This window comes from Desmodus rotundus, chromosome 1, assembly GCF_022682495.2.
Source record: "Desmodus rotundus isolate HL8 chromosome 1, HLdesRot8A.1, whole genome shotgun sequence".
NCBI lineage: Eukaryota > Metazoa > Chordata > Mammalia > Chiroptera > Phyllostomidae > Desmodus > Desmodus rotundus.
In genome coordinates this window covers 16,997,205-17,017,899 of record NC_071387.1, presented here as the reverse complement: position 1 = coordinate 17,017,899, position 20,695 = coordinate 16,997,205, and the positions used below count along the sequence as shown (strand labels likewise).

At 54.1% G+C, this 20,695-nt stretch overlaps 1 protein-coding gene across 12 annotated transcripts in view; it reads left to right on the top strand.

Moving 5' to 3' along the window:
- ZNF618 (zinc finger protein 618) overlaps nucleotides 1-20,695 on the top strand; it is a 165,189-nt gene that overhangs the window by 109,327 nt on the left and 35,167 nt on the right. For all 12 annotated transcript variants that reach the window (XM_053921467.1, XM_053921465.1, XM_053921449.1 and 9 more), the window contains exons 3-8: nucleotides 1,976-2,235; nucleotides 13,367-13,444; nucleotides 14,039-14,077; nucleotides 18,672-18,761; nucleotides 19,675-19,710; nucleotides 19,804-19,881. In XM_053921467.1, coding sequence (XP_053777442.1) covers nucleotides 1,976-2,235; nucleotides 13,367-13,444; nucleotides 14,039-14,077; nucleotides 18,672-18,761; nucleotides 19,675-19,710; nucleotides 19,804-19,881 — 581 coding nt within the window. The remainder of the gene's footprint in view (nucleotides 1-1,975; nucleotides 2,236-13,366; nucleotides 13,445-14,038; nucleotides 14,078-18,671; nucleotides 18,762-19,674; nucleotides 19,711-19,803; nucleotides 19,882-20,695) is intronic.

Here is a 20,695-nt window from a genome sequence, read left to right as displayed (position 1 = left end):
CCTGGCACTCACAGAACTCTTTTGATGTTTCTCAAGTAAATAAAAGAAATGAATGCTGAGGTGATTGGCTCCCCCAGCTTTATGTTTCCCGCTGAGGAGAAGGGCAGAGGGTCGGACAGGGTCTGGCCCTGATGTGGCGAGCACACGAGGAGGGGGCGTCACTGGGCCCACCGAGTGCCGAAGATGTTCTGACAGTTTTCATTAGTAGTGACAGTAATGGTGGCTGTGCCTCGAGAGCAGTTACAGGCCAGGCACTGCGTAAGTGCTTTTCGGGCACCAGTTGATTGAAATCCATGCGCACACCCTGTTAGCTCCATTCTGCAGATGGGAAACTGAAACTCCGAGGCTAGGTAGCTGCCTCAAGTCACAGCGAGGGTGGGGGCTGACTTGCCGCACTGCCTCTCACAGGTGTCTCGTCCACCTCCGTTTTCATTCCTGTCCCGTCTGCCTGCGTCCTGGCCTCCTGTATTAGTCAGCTCAGGCTGCCATACGATGCCATACCACGGATGGGGTGTTTTCTCCCAGGTCTGGAGGCTGGGCATCTGAGATCGGGGTGCCAGGAGGCTCGGGTTCTGGTGCGGGCCCTCTTCCTAGCTTGCAGACAGCCCATCTTCTCTCCAGGTCCTCACATGGTGGGGACAGAGTCTGAGAAAGATCTCCCCCTTCACCCCCGAAGGGCATAGTGCTATCAGGTTAGGGCCCCACCCTTAGGACCTGTGAACCTTGATTACCTGGTGAAGACCCTCTCTCCAGGGACAGTCAGCTGGGGATTAGGACTTCACCAGATAAGTCGCAGGGGTTGAGGACAAAATTCAGTCCATAACACCTCCCTGGTGGCCTTTCCTGTCTCTCTCTGCTCAATTTCTCCACTCTGGGAGAGAGCTGAGGGCTGGAAGGGACAGCAGACCTGATAAAACCCACGCTGTCGTGATAGATGGGGCTGGAGCCCAGAGAGGAAAAGGGCCTTGTCCAAAGTCACACAGCAAGTCCGCTCTGGATCCAGGATCAGAACCTGGGTCCCTGCCTCCCAGTTGGTGTGCCAGTGGGTCTTGCCCGAGCGTGCCTCGAGTCTGGGCCTTGAAGATCACGGTGCAGACGCTTCTCTGGAGTTGTGGGGGAGGCTGGGCACGGCCTTGGCTTCCCCACCTCGGAAACAGAAGCAATGGTGACAGTCCCCAGCTGGAGAGCAGAGGGGCCCTTATGACAGCATGGTTGCGGAGTAGATGGCAGGGACCTGGCTGCATGCCTTAGCCTGCCCTGGACAAGTCACAGCTCTGCTCAGGCCTCAGTGCCCTGCCCACCTCAGTATTGAGTGTTACCTTGAGGATGTTTTCTGATATGTGAAGAGCCACCTAGAGGCCAGCGTGTTGGAGGCTGAGTGCTGGCTCCAGGACATCTCAACCAAGTTAGCCTTTTTGGCTTATAGTTTCCCCATCTGTGAAACTGGAGCCGGGAAGAGCCTGGATAAGATCCCCAGGCCTTCTGCCAGGGAGCGGAGGGAATGGCACCAGGCACTTAAACCGCACGTCAAACCACTCAGACACTCCCGCTCCACGGGCGGGCGGAGTAGCAGCACCAGCCTCAGTGGGCGCTTACTGGAAACATAGAACCTCAGGCCAAACCCGGGACCTGCTGGACCAGAATCTGCATTTGACCAAGATTCTCAGCTGACTTACATGCACATTGAAGCTTGAGAAGTGATTTCAATCAGCCAGAGCTGCCCTTTTCAGGCTCTCGTAACCCCAGTGACAGGCCCCTTCTTCAGGCCCCCGCTTCCCCACCTGCGAAATGGGTGGAGCTGGAGCCCCAGGCTTTCCTGGAGGACCACCCGGGGCAGCCACGGGCCATGTGCTTCAAGGAGAGGTTCATGTGAGAGGTGGGTCTGTAAAGATTTGCAGCCCCCTAGGCTGATGGGCTCCCAGGTAGGTCTGGGGGTGGGCATGGGTCCAACTGAAAAGACTCTCCTCTTTTCCAGGGAGCGCTTGAAGCGCAGCCAGAAGAGCACCAAGGTGGAGGGGCCAGAGCCCGTGCAGGCCGAGGGCTCCCTGAGCACCGAGCAGGGAACGATGACGGAGGTGAAGGTGAAGACAGAGGTGCCCGATGACTACATCCAGGAGGTGATCTGGCAGGGCGAGGCCAAGGAGGAGAAGAAGGCCGTTGGCAAGGATGGGACAGGCGACGTGCCTGCAGAGATCTGCGTGGTGATCGGTGGTGTCCGCAACCAGCAGACCCTTGGTGAGTGAGTGCCCATCTGAGGGTTGGGGCGGGGACCAGAGCCCCGGGATCTGTGCCCCTCCCTGGCCGAGAGCCTTCTGTGGCTGCCCTCTGCTACCCTCAGGGCAAGAACTGGGCTCCTTAGACTTACCTTTGCCTGCACAGTTCCAGTCTGGAGCTCTTCTCTTTCCGCCTCATGTGGCAAAACCCTGCTCATCCTCAGAGACTTTGTTGAGTCAAATGCCTGGAACTCTGCAGACTGGTGAGTCCCTTGTGCTGTGTGGCTCCCATGCCCCAGGCGGGCCTAGCACAGCCCATATAGCCTGGTGTCCCACAAGCCTGTCTGTATGTCTTCCTCCTCTGCTTGACTGGAGACTCCTGGGGACAGCTGCCAGCGCAGGTCCTGCTCAGAGCAGATGCTGATTCAGGATCTAATTGGAGACAGACTGCCTTCCCCAGTGTCTTCTGACCTGAGCCAGGCTCAGAGGAGCTCTGTGGCAATGTGCTTCTTAGAAATCATCGCTCTCCTCACTTTCCAGCATGAGCCAGGGGATCCCCCTCAGGGGCTGCCTGCACTCCTGCCAGGCTCACCAGGGCCCAGCAGATATGTTTATTTAGCGTAGGAGAGATGAGCCAGACAGGCAGGTGGTGGGGATCATGTCCAGCTGGAGCGCCCACGCCTGGCATACAGAGGGGGTCGCTCCTCAGCTGTGGCCGACTAGGTGGGGAGACGGGCTCAGTGTGGCCAGCTCTCTGGATATACCACATGCCAGAAATGAGAATTTTCATGTGAATTCTTCTGGCTCTAAATGTTGGCAACTAATTCAACCTTTGAAATATGCCAAACAAAGCCTGCCTGTGGGGCAGAATCACTCCATGGGCCCGAAGTTTGCAAACCCTGGACTGTCAAATCAAGTCCCCGTGCCTCAACCTGGCACTGAGGCATTGCCTAGTCTGTATCCGAGTGCCTTCTGACTCGTGTCCTGTGTTAAGCGTGTTCTTAGAGGTGCCACCATCTCCCTCTCCTGCCTGTCTTTCCTGGTCTAGCTCTAACTCACTGCTGACGTCTAGGCTCACATCCCATGTGTGGCATGCAGGGCCTAGTGGGGGAGTTCCCCTCTATCTATTTCCCTGAGTGTAGACTCAAGTCCTGCTGCCTTTTTGTTCCCCCCTCTGGGACTCAGCCTCGAGATCCCTCTTCTACCTGTTCCTTTGCTGGGTTTGGCCACCGTCAGCCTCACCTGGGTCATTGGGTCATCCCACTAACCACCATGCCTTTGTGTCTCCCTGCCCTCACCTGCCCCCATTCTAGTTGCCAGGGGCCTTGGCCGAAACAGAACACTGAACATGTCATGCCCTGATTATAAACTTGGGATTCCCCCACTCTGTCTAGGGTCAAGGCCATAGCATGAAGAACTTCCATAACCTGAGCCTTTTAACCTCATTTCTTAGTTCTGATCTTGCCAGACCTTTCATTCCAGCACAGTCTGTTCTTCTGCAGCATTTCCTGCCCTTTGCCCTTACTGTTCCCTCTCCCTGGAATGCCTTCAGCCGTTTCTGCATGCCCCAATCCAACCCAGCCTTCAAGGCCAACTTCATTGCCACCTCCTCCCAGAGATCTTCCTTGATCTCTTCTGGTCAGAAGTGATCTGTTTGTACCGTCTCTCACTTGGGCACTTTGCATTATCTGTTTTAGATCAGAGGTACCCTGTCTACGCTTGTCTCTGCCACAAGGTTGGGAGCTCCTGGAGACTGGAGCTCCGGGACCTGTCAGGTCCATGTCCCTCTGCTCTCTCCTCCCACCCCACAATACCTAGCAAGGTACTGCTGGCTTCTAGGAAGCAGTGTCGACATTGGTGCTCCAACTGTCCCGATGGGGCTAGGTTATGCCACAGTAACAAAGGATCTAAAAATACAAAGCGACCATGGTAGCTCAAAACCACCAAAGTGTATTTCTTAGTCACACTGCATGTCCATTGTGGGTCACTTAGGAGCTCCACTCTGCTCTGGACCCAGGTGAAAAGCAGGCATTTTATGGAATGGTGCCACCACGTGACCAAGGGAGGAAAGCTCTGGAAGGACTCACACTGGCAAACAACCTGCTGTGACCCAGAAGTGAGAAGTGCTCATTCCATGCAGTCATTGGCCAAAACTAGTCACATGGCCCACCCAACCTCAAAGAGGCTGGGAAACACCATGCTAGCATGTGACAGAAGGGAAATGAACCAGAAATATTTGGGGGGAGAATGTGAGTGGCTTAGCCCAGAGCCCTGTAAGAGAAGACTCTTCCAAGGGCCTGTGTCCGGCCTCCGTCCATCAGTATTCACTCCCATGGCCAAGGGCTTTCAGCCACTAGGTGTGTTAGTTAACCGAGGAAAGGTCATCCTTGCTCATGTTGGGGGTGGGTTTTTTTTTAAAGGCTCATTGGACCCAGTATGCCCTTTATCAGGAGAGGCTCAGTAGGGAAGTGGAATTTGAATCTTGGGATGGAGCTGGCAGGCTGGACTCAGTGGGGAGAGCCTGGAGCAGCTGTGCTAAGGAAACGTGGGCACCCCTCCCTGAGCCAGCTGCCTGCACAGTGGGAGGCCCCAGGGCCCTTGGCCCTTCGCCAGCCACCACACTGGCTTCCAGCTCAGCTGGTGCTCGGCAGCAGGGTCCCCGGCCTCACTGTGCCTTAGTGTCCTCTTCTGTTAAATGAGGCATGTTCCGAGTCCTGGCCACCTGTGGGGTGTGGGAATCAAGAGAGGCAGAGGAAGGGAACATTGTTGTATGAGGAGAATGAACTCTACTCCTCGGACTGAGAGTGAATCCAGGCTCCGTGACTTAAGCTGTTTTACCTTGGGCAAGTTTCTTGACCTCTCTGTGCCTCAGTTTTTATTACGGCAGATTCACTGGGCTATGTGAGGATTCAGTAATCATAATATATGTAAAGCTCTCAACACGGTGCTTAGCAAATGTGCTTAGTAAATTGTTAGTACTAGTACTAGTATTAACAGTATAAAATAATCTCTTCAAAGGGAAAGAATAGTAATATTTCTGCTTCCCCCACCCCAAGTTTAAGAAATAAGCTAGTGTGATACAGAGAGGGAGGGGGAATGGGATGGAAGGGAAGCTTGGCACTGGATACGGTATCAGAAGACTAGGACGTAATGGGGCCTTGGTTTTCTCATCTGAGAACTGGGCAGGCTTGTCCCGTCCCTGGAGCTCCTTCCAGTACCGCCTCCCTAGAACTCAGGAACTTGGAGTATCTTGTGAAATTTCTGAGTTACCTGCTTTTGGCACATCCTTGTGAAAACGTGTAACAGCCACAGTGATGAGTTAGAAGTGGACCCACCACAGGGAGCCCTCACCAGACAGGCCCAGCTCATTCCTTGCTGGCCATGATGGCCACTCTTGTCCCACATCCACCCAGCCCGACCTTCCTTGAGGGTGTATTTTCTGCCAAGGGTCAGACTCAGAGGAATGTGGGTTGGCCACAGCACCAGGAACGGAAAGCATTTAACAACAGAACAAAAAAATCAATGTTAGAATTGAGCCTTTTGAATTCATGCAATCATAAGATGGCAAGTAGATTTTATTTGGGGGGCTGTGTCCAAGTAACTGCTGCAGGCTCGTAGGAGTCCCCGTTCAGACTTCTAAAGGGGGCACAGTCCATTACTGATGTCTGCCGTGGATGTGGAAGTGGGCGGTGGGGCTACGCCTGCCATAGATTTGACACGCCTGTCCCCTTCATTTTATAGAAGGGCAAACAAAGGCTTGCAGAAAGAAAGTTACCCAGAGTTACACAGCAGGTTGGTGACATTTTCTTCTACTTTGTGGAGGTCCTGCTCCACCTCACAGCACCCCTTCCCACCCACTGCCGAAAGGGAATGAGACTCCCAGGGATCTCGCCTGGGGTGGAATGCGGGTTAGAGCTGTCCCTTTAAATGAGCTCGTGCCGCAGTGTGCTGCTGTGCCCTGGTGGGTGGCCAGGCACTGAGGAGTTAACATGTTCCCAAGGCAGCTGGCAGGGGAGTGTGGGGCTCTGCAGAGCCAAGGGCCTCCCGAGTGCCACGCTTAGGGCTCAGAGCCGGGCTCTGTTGGTGAATAGAATAGCGGTCCTGTTTGGTCACCCAGTGCTGTGCCACGAGGGAACCTCCCGTTTGCCTTTTCTCTGAGCTCCATCCTCCTTATACCCCCCACCCCCACATGCTCATTGGCCCTTTAACAACCATCAGACAAACAGTGTTCCCAATGACACAAATATTATCCGAGGCACTTCCCATGGACAAGCCTGGGTCATGGACACGTGGATGGCATTTGGCAGCGTCTCAGGCTGGGGAGAGTCAGGAGGGGCATCTGTGCCCAGGATGCTGGCTGCCGAGCTTGCAGTAGTTGCTGCGACCTCCCTTTTGCCCAGCAATTCCTTGGGCTGAGAAAGGGTACCTCTCACTCTTGGAAGGAACGTCATTGCCCTTGGAGCCAGCGTGGGGCTTAGGGGCGAGGCCTTGAGCTTCCTTATCTAGCAAGAAGAGGAGAGATAATACTGACAGTGACAGCTTTGTTGGCTAAAACCGGAAGTGAGTTCACAACCTCCTGTTCCCTCCTGACAAGCTGCGTGCAGAAGTCTGCACAGCAGCGGCCCCGAGGAACGGCAGGACCACACTTGCGGTTTCTGGAGCTTCTCTGCAAGGAATGCTAGGACACACAAGGGACCACCATCGCATCTCCCGGTTCCACGTTCATGACATTGCTTGTTGATCACTGCATACTGTCCTAACTGGACTTCAGAATCCTTCTCAACACAGTATACCAAGAAGTCACCGCCGGTCAGCCAGAACTGAAAAATCTGAAGTAGAAAACCACGTGCCATCCTCGTCCTAGATGGTGAAGACAAGGCAGGCTGGGTTGACAACAATGAGGACCTTCCAGCCCCTGGGACACTTTCTGGTTCAGAGAAAGACGGATACCTGTGTCCCATCCTGGTGGTCAGAATGAGATGCCAAGCAGTGGGTGTTCTTCTCTGTGCTGTGAGACTACTGGGCCTTAATCCAGAGACATTACATGAGAAGGAGCCCGGGGAGAGCCCCGGGGGCCTGGAGACCTGATGGTCAGGGCTCCCCAGTGGTGGTTGAGGAGCCCATGGAGGGGGCGAGTGGCCCAGCTGGACTCCTCCTCAGATGAGGGGGTGAACCAAGAGGTTACTTCCAGAGAGTTAACTAGCTCAGAGTAGGGAGCAGCCTCAGGGGAGAGCTAAGGGCTCTTCGTCCAGGGAAGGGGTGCTGTGGGCCAGACAGATGGTAGAATCTAAGTATTTTGGTGGGAGGGGATGGAGCAGACACATTCCAGATAGCCCCAGCCAATATGAGGAAGTTACCAGGAGGTGATTTCAACTCATTAAAAGGAGGGACTTTGTGATTATGGGAACCACAGCCGGGTGGAACGTTGTGAGGGAAGGCATTCCCATCCAGGAGACGGGTGAGCAGAGAGGGTCACCAGTCGGGGTGTGTGAGGGGGAGACTGGATCCTGCAAGGATGTTTCTAGGCAGTGAATGTAGAGCACCAAAGGGTGGAGGTGTTGCCACACATGGGCTGCCCAGGGAGGAGGGGCAGGAAGAGGAAGAGGCGGAGGAAGGAGCTCAGCCACAGCTCTGGAAGGAGCAGCAAAAGAGCAGACAGCCATTCAGACAAGGCCACGTGGGTTTGGTCTGTGACAAACCCAGCAGCGAAGGCGCCAGGTCCTACTTCAGAGTGCCAGCTGATAGTTAGTTTCAATAGGTTGTTGGCAGGGCTTGGCGCCTCAGCTTGCCAGAACCGGCACTCAGCGCTCGCTGCAGCCACTCGGAAAGGAGGGGGTTTGGCCACCCTCCCAGGTGCATCTTGTCCCTGATGAAGGCTCTTCATCGGGAGGTCCAAGGTGGGAAAGGGATCTCAGTTGGAGCGTCCCCATTGGAACAGGCCCCAGGGCTCTAAGCCAAGACACTGGCTGTGCGTCCTGCTCGGGGGGCCTTGCACAGGCTCCCAAACCTCCCTGAGCCGTAATGTCTTGGTTGATCAGTGGGTACCCTAAAACCTGCCAGTAGGTGTGTTGGGAGCAGAGTGAAGGAATGGGTAGGAAAGCGTTTTTAAAAGGGGACAAAAATGCAAAGCAGAGACCAGAGGTATTAGCTGAAGCCTCAGATGTCGGCACATCTGGGGTTACCTCTGGGATGGTAAGAATAGCGGACCGATGGCTCGACACTTCTGTTCAATGTCCTCTAAAAGAATTTTGAGAAATTCTCACTCACATTTTTGAGTTGACATCTTACATTTTAATTCAACGTTTAAGTAATTACAGAGGATATAATTTCTGGAGTATTGTGTAAAAAAAATGTGGCCTTTGGAAATAAAACTGTGAACCCTTTTAGACGTGTCCAGGATAATCAGAACCCCGCTGCTCCTCGCCGTCCACCATCATCCATTTAAGAGACATGGGAACGGGCCCATCTTTAACAGTCAGAAATTTTACATCTTTCCTCTTTCTCCTTGAACTCATATTTCCAGTCCACTTCCCTCACAGGGTTTTATCCTAATGTAATATATTTTTTATGCTTGAGAGTCTTTTATTGATCACCGTTTCACACTCATCTCCCACAACAAGATGTATGTAAATTGAAATAGAAATTTCTAAAAAATTTGTTGGGCTCATAAAGCTCTATATTTTAAAACGTTTTTTTTTTCCAGGTTGAGTTATTATTAGCATACAACTTGCCAAAAACAAATTTAGAGCAATCATAAATGTACAAGTAAAAAATTATCGAAAATGCACCTTTTCATAAAATGGATGGGGCTTTATTTCTTTTTCAATTGGCTCATGTTTCTGTGAATTAATATTTCTTATATGTTGAATGAGACAGGATTTGGCATTAATTTAATTCCCGTCTTTTGGTTTTCCTAAGTGTTAAGTGCTTAGAAAGCTCGATCACCTAACCAAGGAGCTGGGGAGGTGTGGAGTTTTGTACTAACAATGTCACTCTCTTTTTTTTTAAGTACATTTTTAAGTATTTTTTAAGTATATTTTATTGATTATGCTATTACAGTTGTCCCATTTTTTTCTCCCTTTATTCTCCTCCACCCTGCTCCCCTCCACACCATCATTTCCCCCCTTAGTTCATGTCTGTGGGTTGTACATACAAGTTCTTTGGCTTTTCCATTTCCTGTACTATTCTTAACCTCCCCCTGTCTGTTTTGTAACTACCGCTTATGCTTCTTATCCCCTGTACCTTTTCCCCCGTTCTCCCCTCCTCTGTCCCCACTGATAACCCTCCATGTGAGCTCCATTTCTGTGACTCTGTTCCTGGTCTAGTTGTTTGCTTAGTTCGTAGTTGTTTTGTGTCATTCAGTTCTTTGACTCCAAGTCTGCTGGAGATTACGTGGGGGTCTCTCATCAGACATTATTTTCCATGGTCTCTCCTCTGACGACCCCGTTAGATCTTCAATTCTGTTGAGACTCAGAAAACACTCAATTCACGAGAGGAATTGTTCCCAGTCAGTAGATCCCCCTGCTTTCTGAGTCCGATGGCGTATTTCAGATCACACCTTTGCTGGGAGCCCTGAGATGATCATCCCCTGTGTAGGACACCGAGGCAGGATCAGGTGGATGAGACGACCGTCTTATTTGTAAGGGGAGGAGGAGGGGAGAACCAGCTCCCCCGCCTGCTGCCTTGTTCTCCGTTGTGTTGATTTTGGGAAAGATGCATTTGGGAGTTGATGATTGGGGATTGGTTATCTTAAAACTGCCTGTGGCCACACATCCCTAGGGGCTTTTCTCTCTGCTTGGAACATCCTGGTTCAGAGGATGTTTGGCCTGAGGCCAAGTCCTGGAGAGCCTCAGGAAACCTGCTTGTCCTTGACTTACCTCTCCAGGTCCCCTGTCCCCCAGCAGGCTCTGGCTGCTCCTCAGCATCTGATCTGTAAGCCGCAGCCGCTATGATGCTCCGCGCTAAGTACAAGACTGCCCGTTGTGAGGGGCCATCGCTCTGTCTGGCCCCATTTGTGTTTTTCTTCTCCCCTTCATCTGCTCTGGATATCTGCCTTGTTGCATTTTCACGTGTCCTGAAATGTGTCTGAGCTTATTGGGAGCTAGCTGGGTGCAAATGAGAGTCGGGGGTTGCTACCCACGTTCTTTGTCCTCATGAGATAGCCGGCTCCATGTTTGCGCCTTCCCCCTTCCTTGTCAGCAGGCACTAGACTCCCCTGGCCTCTGCTGGTCTCACCTGGCCTGCCCAGGGCTCTCAGGGAGGGCGCAAAGCCAGGGCCTCTGCCAGTAGCTGTGGAAAGTGCTGGACAGCGCTGTTGGTCAGTGCCTGTGGGTCCTTGTTGTGTTACTAGTGACAGCAGGATGGGGGAGGGGAAAGGCTCACTTCGAGTGCTGTCCATGCCTCTTGATAGTGGGCTCTGGGAGTCCTGGGCTGGTACCAGGCATGGTTGGGGGGGTTCTGCTGCCCTACAGCATTGGGGAGCCCCATGATGGAAAGGGATTTACAGCTCCTTTGACACCCAGAGGAGACCTGGCATGGTGGCATTAGGATGGCTCTGGAGCCTGGTGGCTGCGTTTCAGCCCAGTTCCTCCAAAACCACGAGCTGAGTAGCCCCAGCCTTGGACTACCTGCCACCTTAGAACTTAGAAGCTCATTGTTGAAGTGGGTGCTTAGTTGTCCCAACCACATGGGCACTTCTGGGAAGGTGGAGGACAGAAGTGAGACCTGGGTGTCCTCGGTAAGTGTTAATGCAAACAAACGCCATCTCCTCTTGGTGTTTCCCCAGGGGCTGTTGCATGGCAGGTGCACACGCTGGCTCTGGATCTAGACAGGTCTGGGCAGTATGTGTCACTCTCCGACCCCCACTTCCCTCCCCTGAGAATGGGGGTAATGATTGCCTTTGGCTGCTGGGCTGGTGAGGATGAACTGAGCAAGTGTGTGAGGGGGGCCTGAGTCCGGACCCTGCTCCCACTGGTTGGCGGTGTGAGGCGGGCAGGTTCCTGCACACCTGGCCAGCTTCAGCTTCCTCACCTGTGCATTGAGGTCAGAGACCAGGCCTGTGCAGCACCTGGTGCTTAGTAGAGAGTGACGGTGACATAGGACAAAAAGGTAATTGGGGAACCCAAGAGTGAGGAAGCATGACAGGCAGGAAGTCAGGCAGCGGGGACAAGTGTCTGCCTCCGCTGAGAGTCCCCAGAAGGCCTCTCATTGAGCAGCCCACTGAACCAGCCTGGAGTACACAGTGTCTGTGGGGTTGGGTTACTGTTACTCGGGGACAGATGAGTAGAACCCATTGAGCCCCTGCTTTGTGCCAATCGTGGAGCTAAAGACAAAGAAATCCACAAGTCTGATCTTTGCCCTGCACTGGTTACGTTCTTCCCTGTGAGACAAGACGCACAGAATCGCTGGGTAACGGGCTGCTCGATTCCACACTGGTGTCAGGATGATGGCATTCCCTCCCGTGCCCCACCGTAGTCAGGTGACAGTACCACCAGCCAACTCTCATGTTGTACCTCCTTAACCCTGACCTCGGTGATGAGGGTAGGAATCACAGTCCTGTATTTCAAGTGAGGAAACTGAGGTACAGACCGGAAAAGGCCTGTGCCTGAGATCAACCAGCTAGGGCGTGGCAGTCAGAGCTGAGGGTCAGACTGCAGGCCCAGTGCTCTCTGACTTAATCGGACACCTCATCCACTGACTGCATACCTGGGCTCGGGTGGGAACACCGTTCCTGCTTCTCCCAGTCTTCACATCGGTGCCCTGGCATAATCCACATTTCCCAGTGCGGAGACAGACTGAGGCCTGGCCGGAATATGATGGCGCTGAGACTCCATCTGAACCAGTGATTCTCATACCTGGTGGCTGGGCATCCGGATGCCCTGGGGACCCTTTTGAGAAGGCAGATTCCTAGGCCACTAGCCTGAGCTATTCTAGCACATTAAGCCTGGAGTGGGGCCAGGGCCTGTGTATGTATGCCGGCTCCCTGGCCATTGTGTTAGAAAGGATGGGGCCAGGGCCCAGGTGGTGTCAGGTACATGAGGGATGGCAGGATCCCTTGGGCTCTGCTTGGCCTCCTGCTGTGGGCCTTTGCCCTGTGCTCTGCGTGGTGGGCTCTTCTGCCTCTGACGTGTCTGAAATATGCCTGCTGGAAACTCGGTCCTTTCAGTCTGCCTACTCTGGGGGGAAGGACCCAGCACAGGGCTGGGGTCAGGTGCTTGTACCATGTTATCTCTGCACATCTGAGGCAACAAGACAAGCCCTCCGCAGAGGAGGGGGTCCTCTGCTTGTCAGACACGTCTGTAGTAGGCCCGTGTACTTCCTGGGGCTGTGTAGGGCCACACCTGTGGGGTCCCAGTTTACAGGTGAACACACTGACTGAGGCTTAGTGTGAATAAGGAAGTTACCCAGGTTGTGCTGTTGGTAAGTGACAGAACGGGGACAGGGACCCAGATGTGTCTGATTTGAAGCCTGTCCTTTCAACATCTGTCCCATCCTGGCAGGGACAAGTAGCTAGAAATTCTTCTAATGCATTTGAGTGCATTACATGGTTGCAATTTATTCCTAATTGTGAAGGAGGACCTTCGTCTCCTTTTTCCTCAGGGAGTAAGTATGAGAGTTACCTAAAGAAGTTGCCTTCTCTGCCCTGGCTGGTGTGGATTGAGTGTGGGCCTGAGAATGAAAGGGTTGCCAGTTCGATTCCCATCCGGGCACATTGCCTAGCTTGCAGGCCAGGCCCCCAGTAGGAGGCGTGTGAGAAGCAACCACACACTGATGTTTCTCACCCTCTCTTTCTCCTTCCCTTTCTCTCTCTAAAAATAAATAAAGTCTTTTAAAAAAATTTTTTAAAGAAGTTGCCTCCTCCATATTGCAGATTTGGAAACTGAGGCCCAGAGATGGCAAGTGACTTTCCCAAGGTCACTCAGAGAGTTGAGGCAAACCTGGAACTAGACCCAGGCCTCCTGACCTCCAGGTCTGCGATGCCTCTGCAGGTCCTTGCTGCCTCCTTGCTTACTGGGGACAAGGTGGCCCTTGGAGGAGCTCAGCCCCCTTGAGGCAGAGTCAGTGGTCCCTGGAGGCATCACCGCGGGTATTGGGGCCACGTGGGGCCAGTATTGGGTGCTGGCTGAGCAGTCCCTTTCTTTCCTGTTTTCCAGGGTCTTACGAGTGTGGAATCTGTGGCAAGAAGTACAAGTATTACAACTGTTTCCAGACCCATGTACGCGCACACCGAGGTGAGTGCTATGTCCCTCGGGCGGAGTTCAGGGGCCACGCCTCCCTGTTCTCTGCCCGTTTTTCTGCCAGGGCCCCACTTGGGTGACTCCGAGGAGGAGAGGAGTATCCTCCTTTACATGGGAGAGTGCACAGGGGTAGGGGGCTGCAGGACATGCTACCAGGCTTCTGCCACCAAGGCCCCCTGCCTGCTCCGCACAGGCCTGCTTCCTCCCAGAGTGCGTCATTGCTGCCCAGTGTCATTTCATGTGCTGCCCATGATGGGCCTAGAGTGGCGGCAGGTGGCTGTGTCCATTCTGAAGATGAGGACACTGAAACTGAGGGGACAGGAGGGCTGGCGCCTGACCCTCCCTGAGCCTGGCTGGCAGGGAGAAAAGGCTTTGGGTCAGGGCCTTGACTGAGGTCAGGAGGCATGGGGAGGGACTGAGAGGCTCAGTTCTCTGCATCGTCAATTGCAGACAGTGTCCCTGTGTGCATTGTAGTGGGTTCACGTGCCCGGCCATTGGTCCAGCGTCCTCACCTCCTTCTCATTCATTCTCTCTCCCCCTCCCTCTGTCTCTCTCCCTCTCCTCCTCCCCCCTCTCCCTCTCTCACAGACACTGAAGCCACCTCAGGGGAGGGAGCCTCCCAAGGCAGTGAGTATTTTCCCCTCCTTGTGGGTTTTGGGGGGCAGGGTGAGGGAGCCAGGGGTGGAAGGAGGAGACACTCATCCTGTCCCCTCCCCAACCAGCAGGGCCCGGATGGCCTCTAAGAGACATGTTGTTACGGTCCAGGCTCTGGGGCCAGAGGGTCCTTATGGAATTGTAACACGGTACCTTGAAACAGCCGTCTCCAAAGTGTATTCCAAGGCATACTCATTCTAGGGAAGCTAATAGGTGTTCTGTCGGTAAAGGGTTCTCTGGCCAAAACACCTGGGGAAACCTTGAGTTCTGCTAAGATGAACGTGTTTCTTGCTACAGACTTCTCAGGCCCTTCATCGGCAAGCTGCACAGGTACCTCTAAGAGGGGCCCAGAATATGCAGTTTCTTCTCTTCTTTTGACTCCCCTCCATGGACTGGGCTCCATCGCTGATACTTGGGAACTTCTGCTTCAGAGAGTTATCTCTTAAGCACCTATGGGCACCAGTGAACTGGGGTGCAGTACCCCGGAGTCTGGGATGTGCAGGGCCTTGCCGTCTGGGGACAGTGTTCTCTTTGCTGCTCACAGGCCCTGCTAGCCCTCCCCCCAGATCCAAACTCACAGGCCTGGTGAGCAGCCAGCCAGAGGGGTACAGGCTGGGGTGGAGCTATCCCCACCCAACAACCCTGAGCTGCGGCACCCAGCAGCTTCACGCACTCCCAGGTGTGTCCCAGCAGAAATGTGCGCTCACGTCCACCCTGAGCTGTGAACTGGGATGTTCTCAGCAGCACTAGTTGTAACAGCTCTGAACCGGAGACCTCCCGAGCGAGTGCCCAGCTAGATACAGCGATAAGTAAGTCATGGAGTGTCCACAGGAAGGACTGCAGTACAGCAATGAGGAGCAAAGACTCAGAGCCCCACACAGCAGCGTGGATGACCCACCGACCACAGGAGCAAAGGCAGCCAGCGCACAGGTCCCTCTGAGATCTGCCTGCAGGAAGTGCAGAAGTGGGGACACGAAGTCGCGCTGCAAGAGTCAGAATCCTGGTTCCCTTTAGGAAGGGGCCTCTGGGCCCCGACATTGGAGCTGGGCGCTGGTTTCGGGTTTGCAAAAATGGAACAGGCTGCACACGTAGGGTTTGTGCTCTTTCTGCCTCAGGGCCAGCGCACTTTTGTAGGGGACCATATACTGATCGTTTGGGACTTTGCAGGCCACCAGACATCTGTCACAACCGCTCATCTCTGCCATGTTGCACAGACGTGAACTCCTGTCCTACATGTTTGTTACACCACCATAAAAACATTTCTTAACATATAAACAAACATGAGCCCCTCAAACAAAAAATCCAAAATAGGCGTCTGGGGCTAAAGCAGGACCTTGACTGCACTGGGTCCAAAGCACACCTCCGCATCCACTTGCTTTGGGTTCTAACCCTCGTCATAGGCAGGCAGGGTTGAGGCTACCCTCCTCATCCTCAACCTTAGTCTTTCTGGAGGAGAACCCGGGGCTCGGGTTGATCGACAGCAGCCGGAGGGCCCACGTCTTGGAAGAGGCGAAGGCCTGCCCTTCCTCCCGAGCGCCCCAGCCTAGCCCCAGGCTCCTTCTCTCTCAATAGCTCCCTTCTCTTCCAGCTCCCATGGTCTGCCTGTGGTCAGCCTCCCATTTCAAGATCTTCCCCATTTATCTTTCCTTCCTCAGCTATTCTGGGCCCCTGGCCTCTCCGGCAGCCCCTCAATGATGTGTTGTGTTCTCTCTAACTTCCGTTGTTCCCGCAGGCCCGCTGGTAGTTAAGGACTCTGTCCCCAGGGCTATTTTTAGTCCTTCCATCACTTTTCCCTTCCTTCCTGTGGCGTTTTCTCCCCGTGGCCAGCGTGCTTTATTTTATTCCCAGTGCTGCAACCCTGCCCTGACCCAGGCCAGCAGTGCCCACTCAGAGAGTCTGGCGTCCTCATACCCCAACCTCGTGACGGGAGTCTGGCCCTAGAGTCCTAGAGCCAAAGTGTCCTGTTGAGGAAGGCACACCCACCCAGTCCACCCGTGGTGCCGATGAGAGTACTGAGACCCAGAGAGAAGTCATACAGCTTGTTAGGGGTGGAGGTGGGCACAGAAACCAGGTCTCACACCTTTAGTCCAGGAATCTTCCGTTTCTTTGTAAGAAAAATTATAGTGCTACATAGAGGCATCTACCGGCTTACCCGTCTCTCAGCTAACAAAAAGACTGACTTCACATCTACTTCTCTTGCTGTTGTCACATCGATTCCCTTAGCATTGTACTCGTTTGTTCTTTATTACAACTCCGGGAGATGAAGGAACTGTTGTCCCCATTTTACAGAGAAGAAAACCGTGGGGCGGAGGTTAGGGGAATGTTGGTGTTAGTCGCCCTTGTGCGCTGTAGAGTTGGGATTGAGCTTGGGCAGCCTGCCTCCAGAGCCTGCCTCCCAGAGTGGGTTTGCAGTGCTGTTTCCAGAGACGCCCAGCTCCCTGGCAGTTCTGAGAATGTGGTTTCACATTCTTTCTTTAGGGATAGCTCTCCTGTCCTCATCCAGTCCTGCCTTAGGTGGGTCTGAGAATGTGTTCCCTGTCCCTTTGAGACGTAGTGGCGTGGGATTCGACACAGCATGCTGGGTGGGCACTTCTCAGTGGCAGAAACTAGGGGTTCCTATTGGATTGGAGGTGGTGGGTGTGGCCTGGCTGGCTGGAGAGGCTGTGTGGGCAGGGACAAGGCAAGTGGGGCAGGCAGCTGCAGGGGGTGACCCGCACTGGCTGGTATGGGAGAGGACTGTCAGGGGCAGGGCCCCATCTGGAACCCGCAGACCCCAGGTGGCCTTGACTTACCCACCTCTGTTCCCCAGGTGTCCAGCACCTAGAGAGGATTATGGTTCAGGTGGGACTTGATGGGGGAGGTCGTTGTCTAAGCTGGATTCCTGGCCATGGAACAGGATAGAAGCCTGAGCCAGGCTTGGAATCCTAGAACCGCCAGCCTGGGCAAGGCCCCAGGATTCAGGTCATCTACTACTCTCCCCTCCCCTCAAATTAGGGAGAAGAGGGGACACTGAATCCTGAGGTGGAGCGGCACTGTCTGGCAGTCTGGGTGAGGTCAGGCAGGACCAGGCCTTCCCCCCACACCATCCCTTGGCTGGTTCAGGTGTGATGGTAGAGACTGGTGGTAGGGTGGCCAGCTGGACCCTGCCTGATCCCCCCACCCTCGGAGTGTCTGCATGTGCCAAGGCTGTGTGCACACCTCGCTTGGGGGCCAGTTAGTCTCTGTGGCCCTGGTACCTGGCACTTTCAGAGACTGCAGGTGCAGTGCACGAGGTGGAGGCAGAGGTGGGGAGATGACTGATGTCATCTGTGTCCCAAAGTTCAGCTACATAGGGGCCAGAAACCTTCACACAGAATTGCCCAGCATTGCAGCTTTGGCATGGAGGGGTCTCATCAGATCCTGTATGTGGGTGCTGAGGAGCAGACGGGGGCCAAGGGGCTGGGGCCCCAGCCCAGCGGTGGAGGGTAGCTGGACAGGGAAGAGCCATGCACCCTGACTCAGCCGTGGCTTAGAATTAAGTCAATACTTGAATCCTGGCTGTTTCCAGCCCCAGTGTGTAGCCTGGGCAAGCTGCCCACCCTCCCCGTGCTGGGCATCCTTAGAAGGATGGGGTGGCTGGGCCATCCCTAGATCAGCCCAAGGAGTGCACATGCAAGGTGTGTGCAAGCAAATGTTAGAGAGTGTTGCCAGCGTGCGGAGGACAACTTTCGGTGTGAGTCCAGCCTCTGGCTTTGGGTAGACTTAGGGATTATCCAGACTCAGGCCCTGAGTTTGTTATCTATTGCTATCTGACACATTTCCCCCAAACCTAACGACTTAAAGCAACAAACACTGATTATCTCCCGGTTTCTGTGGTCAGAATCTGGGAGTGGGTCCTCCAGTTCTGGGTCTTATGCAAGGCTGCAGTCAAGGTGTCGACCAGGGTCATGGTCTCCTCTTGGATTTCAACCAGAGCAGCAGCTGCTTCCACAGTCACTCCAATGGTTGCTGGCAGAGTTGGTCTTTCCCACGCTCTTGGACGGAGGGCCTCGGTTCCCCACTGTTCACCGAGGCTGCCAGGTAGTCTCTGTGGGGCAGCTTACAGCGTGCCAGCTAGGGAGAGAGACTGTGTGAGCCAGACAGAAAGTCAGGGTCTTCTGTAACCTAATCTCAGAAGTGACATCCCTGGACAGAGAAGGGATGTCACTTTACTGCGTTGTCTTCATTAGAAGGAAGTCACTTGGTCCTGCCCAGGCTCAAGGGGAAGGGAACAGGCAGCACGTGAACACCAGGAGGCCAGGGTCCTTGGAACCCCTCTCCGAAGCTGCCTTCCCCAGCCCCACTTAGCTGTGGGGCCAGCTATGACCTGCCCTTAGGAGCTGAGCTCCCATAGGGTGGGATTGGGAGTTGGCTTCTCAGTCCCCTTGTGTAGAGGGCCCCTAACACCCCCCAGAACTGATTCTCCATGAAGTCACCCATTGGGGCCAGTCTGAGCTTGTTCCTTCTTTGGTTCCTGAGGCCAGGTGAGCTGGCCCCCCAAATCCCACCCCAAGTGACTGAAGCCCTGGTAACCACATGTTCCCCACAGACAATTTCAGGTATACATGTGACATCTGCGGGAAGAAGTACAAATACTACAGCTGTTTCCAGGAGCACCGAGACCTGCACGCAGTGGATGGTAAGTTAGGCCCCTTACTCCTTGGGAGCAAGTCACATAAAGAGAGCGCCCCAACACTAGGGCTGCTTATCTGGACCCCCTTTCCCTCAGCCCTCCCTCCCTCCTCCAACCCAGAGGAAGGTCATGCAGGGGCAAGACCATGAGGGGAGTGACCAACCCCTGAGGATCCCGGGGGAGAAAAGGTCTCCATTACCTTCCACGTATACCTCTGATTAGAGTAACCCAAGTGAAATCGCCAGTTTTATAGATCAAAATCAGTCTAATACCCACAATTTCATATCAGTTCATTATATGATTTTATATTTAGTATTCACATGCTCTGGTGAAATTAAACCAATTTTTTAAAATGAATGATGATGTTTTAGTGTCTTAGATTATAGAGTTAGAAATTAGAACAATAAATTTATGTAATTTGTTTTTAGAAACTTAAGAATCCTAGAAATAGGGTCTCAGACCTGGGAAGGATCTTGGGGCCCCTCTCTAGCCCCCTTGCCCCCAGCCCACCTCACAACCAGGCTCACTTCCTACTGGCTCATCCTTCCTCTTGCCTGCTGTTTTCATCTCCTCCTGATGTCTCCCTGGCCCCTCAGATGGGTACTGATGGTCCAGACACAGCAGACAGAAGTGCCTGCCTGCCCCTGCTGGGGTGGGGGATGGAAGGGCAGAGGTGCCCTGCTGTGGGAGGAACAGACATGGGGACACAGGTGTGTCCTGGTTGGAATGCACTGCCCTGTGGCCCCTGGGTTTCCGGGGCATCCCTACTAGCCAGGGTAGCTCTCCTAGGCCCCAAAGGCAAGCTCACCTGGACAGGGGCTGGGAGCAGTGGGCAGAGGCACCTGTGGGTGGGCAGGGACTAACAAGGCTCCTGTTTGCTTCTTTCCTTCTGTGGCTGTTGCCTCCTGCCCGGACACAGTGTTCAGTGTGGAAGGGGCCCCCGAGAATCGGGCAGGTAAGTACTTGGTGGCTGGCCACCTCTCTGATCCCCAACTGGGCTCCTGAGACCTAGCCACCAGGGCGCTAAGGGCCGTGTGTTCTCCCACAGACCCCTTCGACCAAGGTGTCGTGGCCACTGAAGAGGTGAAGGAGGAACCCCCGGAACCATTCCAGAAAATCGGGCCAAGTATGCGGGCCTCTCCTTGGGGTGGGGGCTGGGTGGGGACACAGGAGGGGGCTGGCTGAGGGTGGCAAGGTGAGTTCCGCCGCTGGAAGAGGGTGGAGTTGCTCATCTGGCAGCAACGTCCCTGGCCGGTGAGCCACTGGCCTTCTTGTACCTCACTTTGCCTACCTGTCAAATGGGTCAGTCAGTGTTAAGATTTAGCTTTTGAGAAGCAACAGCACAGGGTCAAGGTCAGGACAGTGAAGGTAGCACATGCTTGGTGCCCTGGCAGTCTGTTAGCCATCCTGAGCCTCGGCTCCTCACCTGTGGCATGAGGATGACATGTCCCCACAGGTTTGTTGGGGGATTAAATGAGATCATGGATATCAATCACCTGTTAATTAGCACAGTGCCTGGTACATAATAGGTGCTCGGAAAATAACTCGTTATTGTCATCCGAAGGGGTTTATCAGCCAGTGGAGATGTCCATGGGAAAGATAGGGAGATGCTCTGTCCTTGTCCCAATAAACCCCTGAGGGCAGGAGGCAGGCACATGACCTGCCTGTTCCCAGCACACTTGTATTGAGTGTTGTGGGGACGCAGCAGTGAGCAAGACAGATGTGGCCCTCCCTTTGGGTGATGCACGCAAGGAGGAGGCCCGCTTACTGAAGTGATAGTTACTGCAAATCCAGAAGCACGGGGGGCTGTGGGTGCCAGGAATACCTGTCCCAGCTTGGGAGTCCAGGAGGGTTCCGCGCGGGAACCAGGCTGGGAAATGAGCCCCTGCATCCCACTCGAAGGCAGGAGAGCAGCACTTTTCTGGGAATTAAAAGGCAAA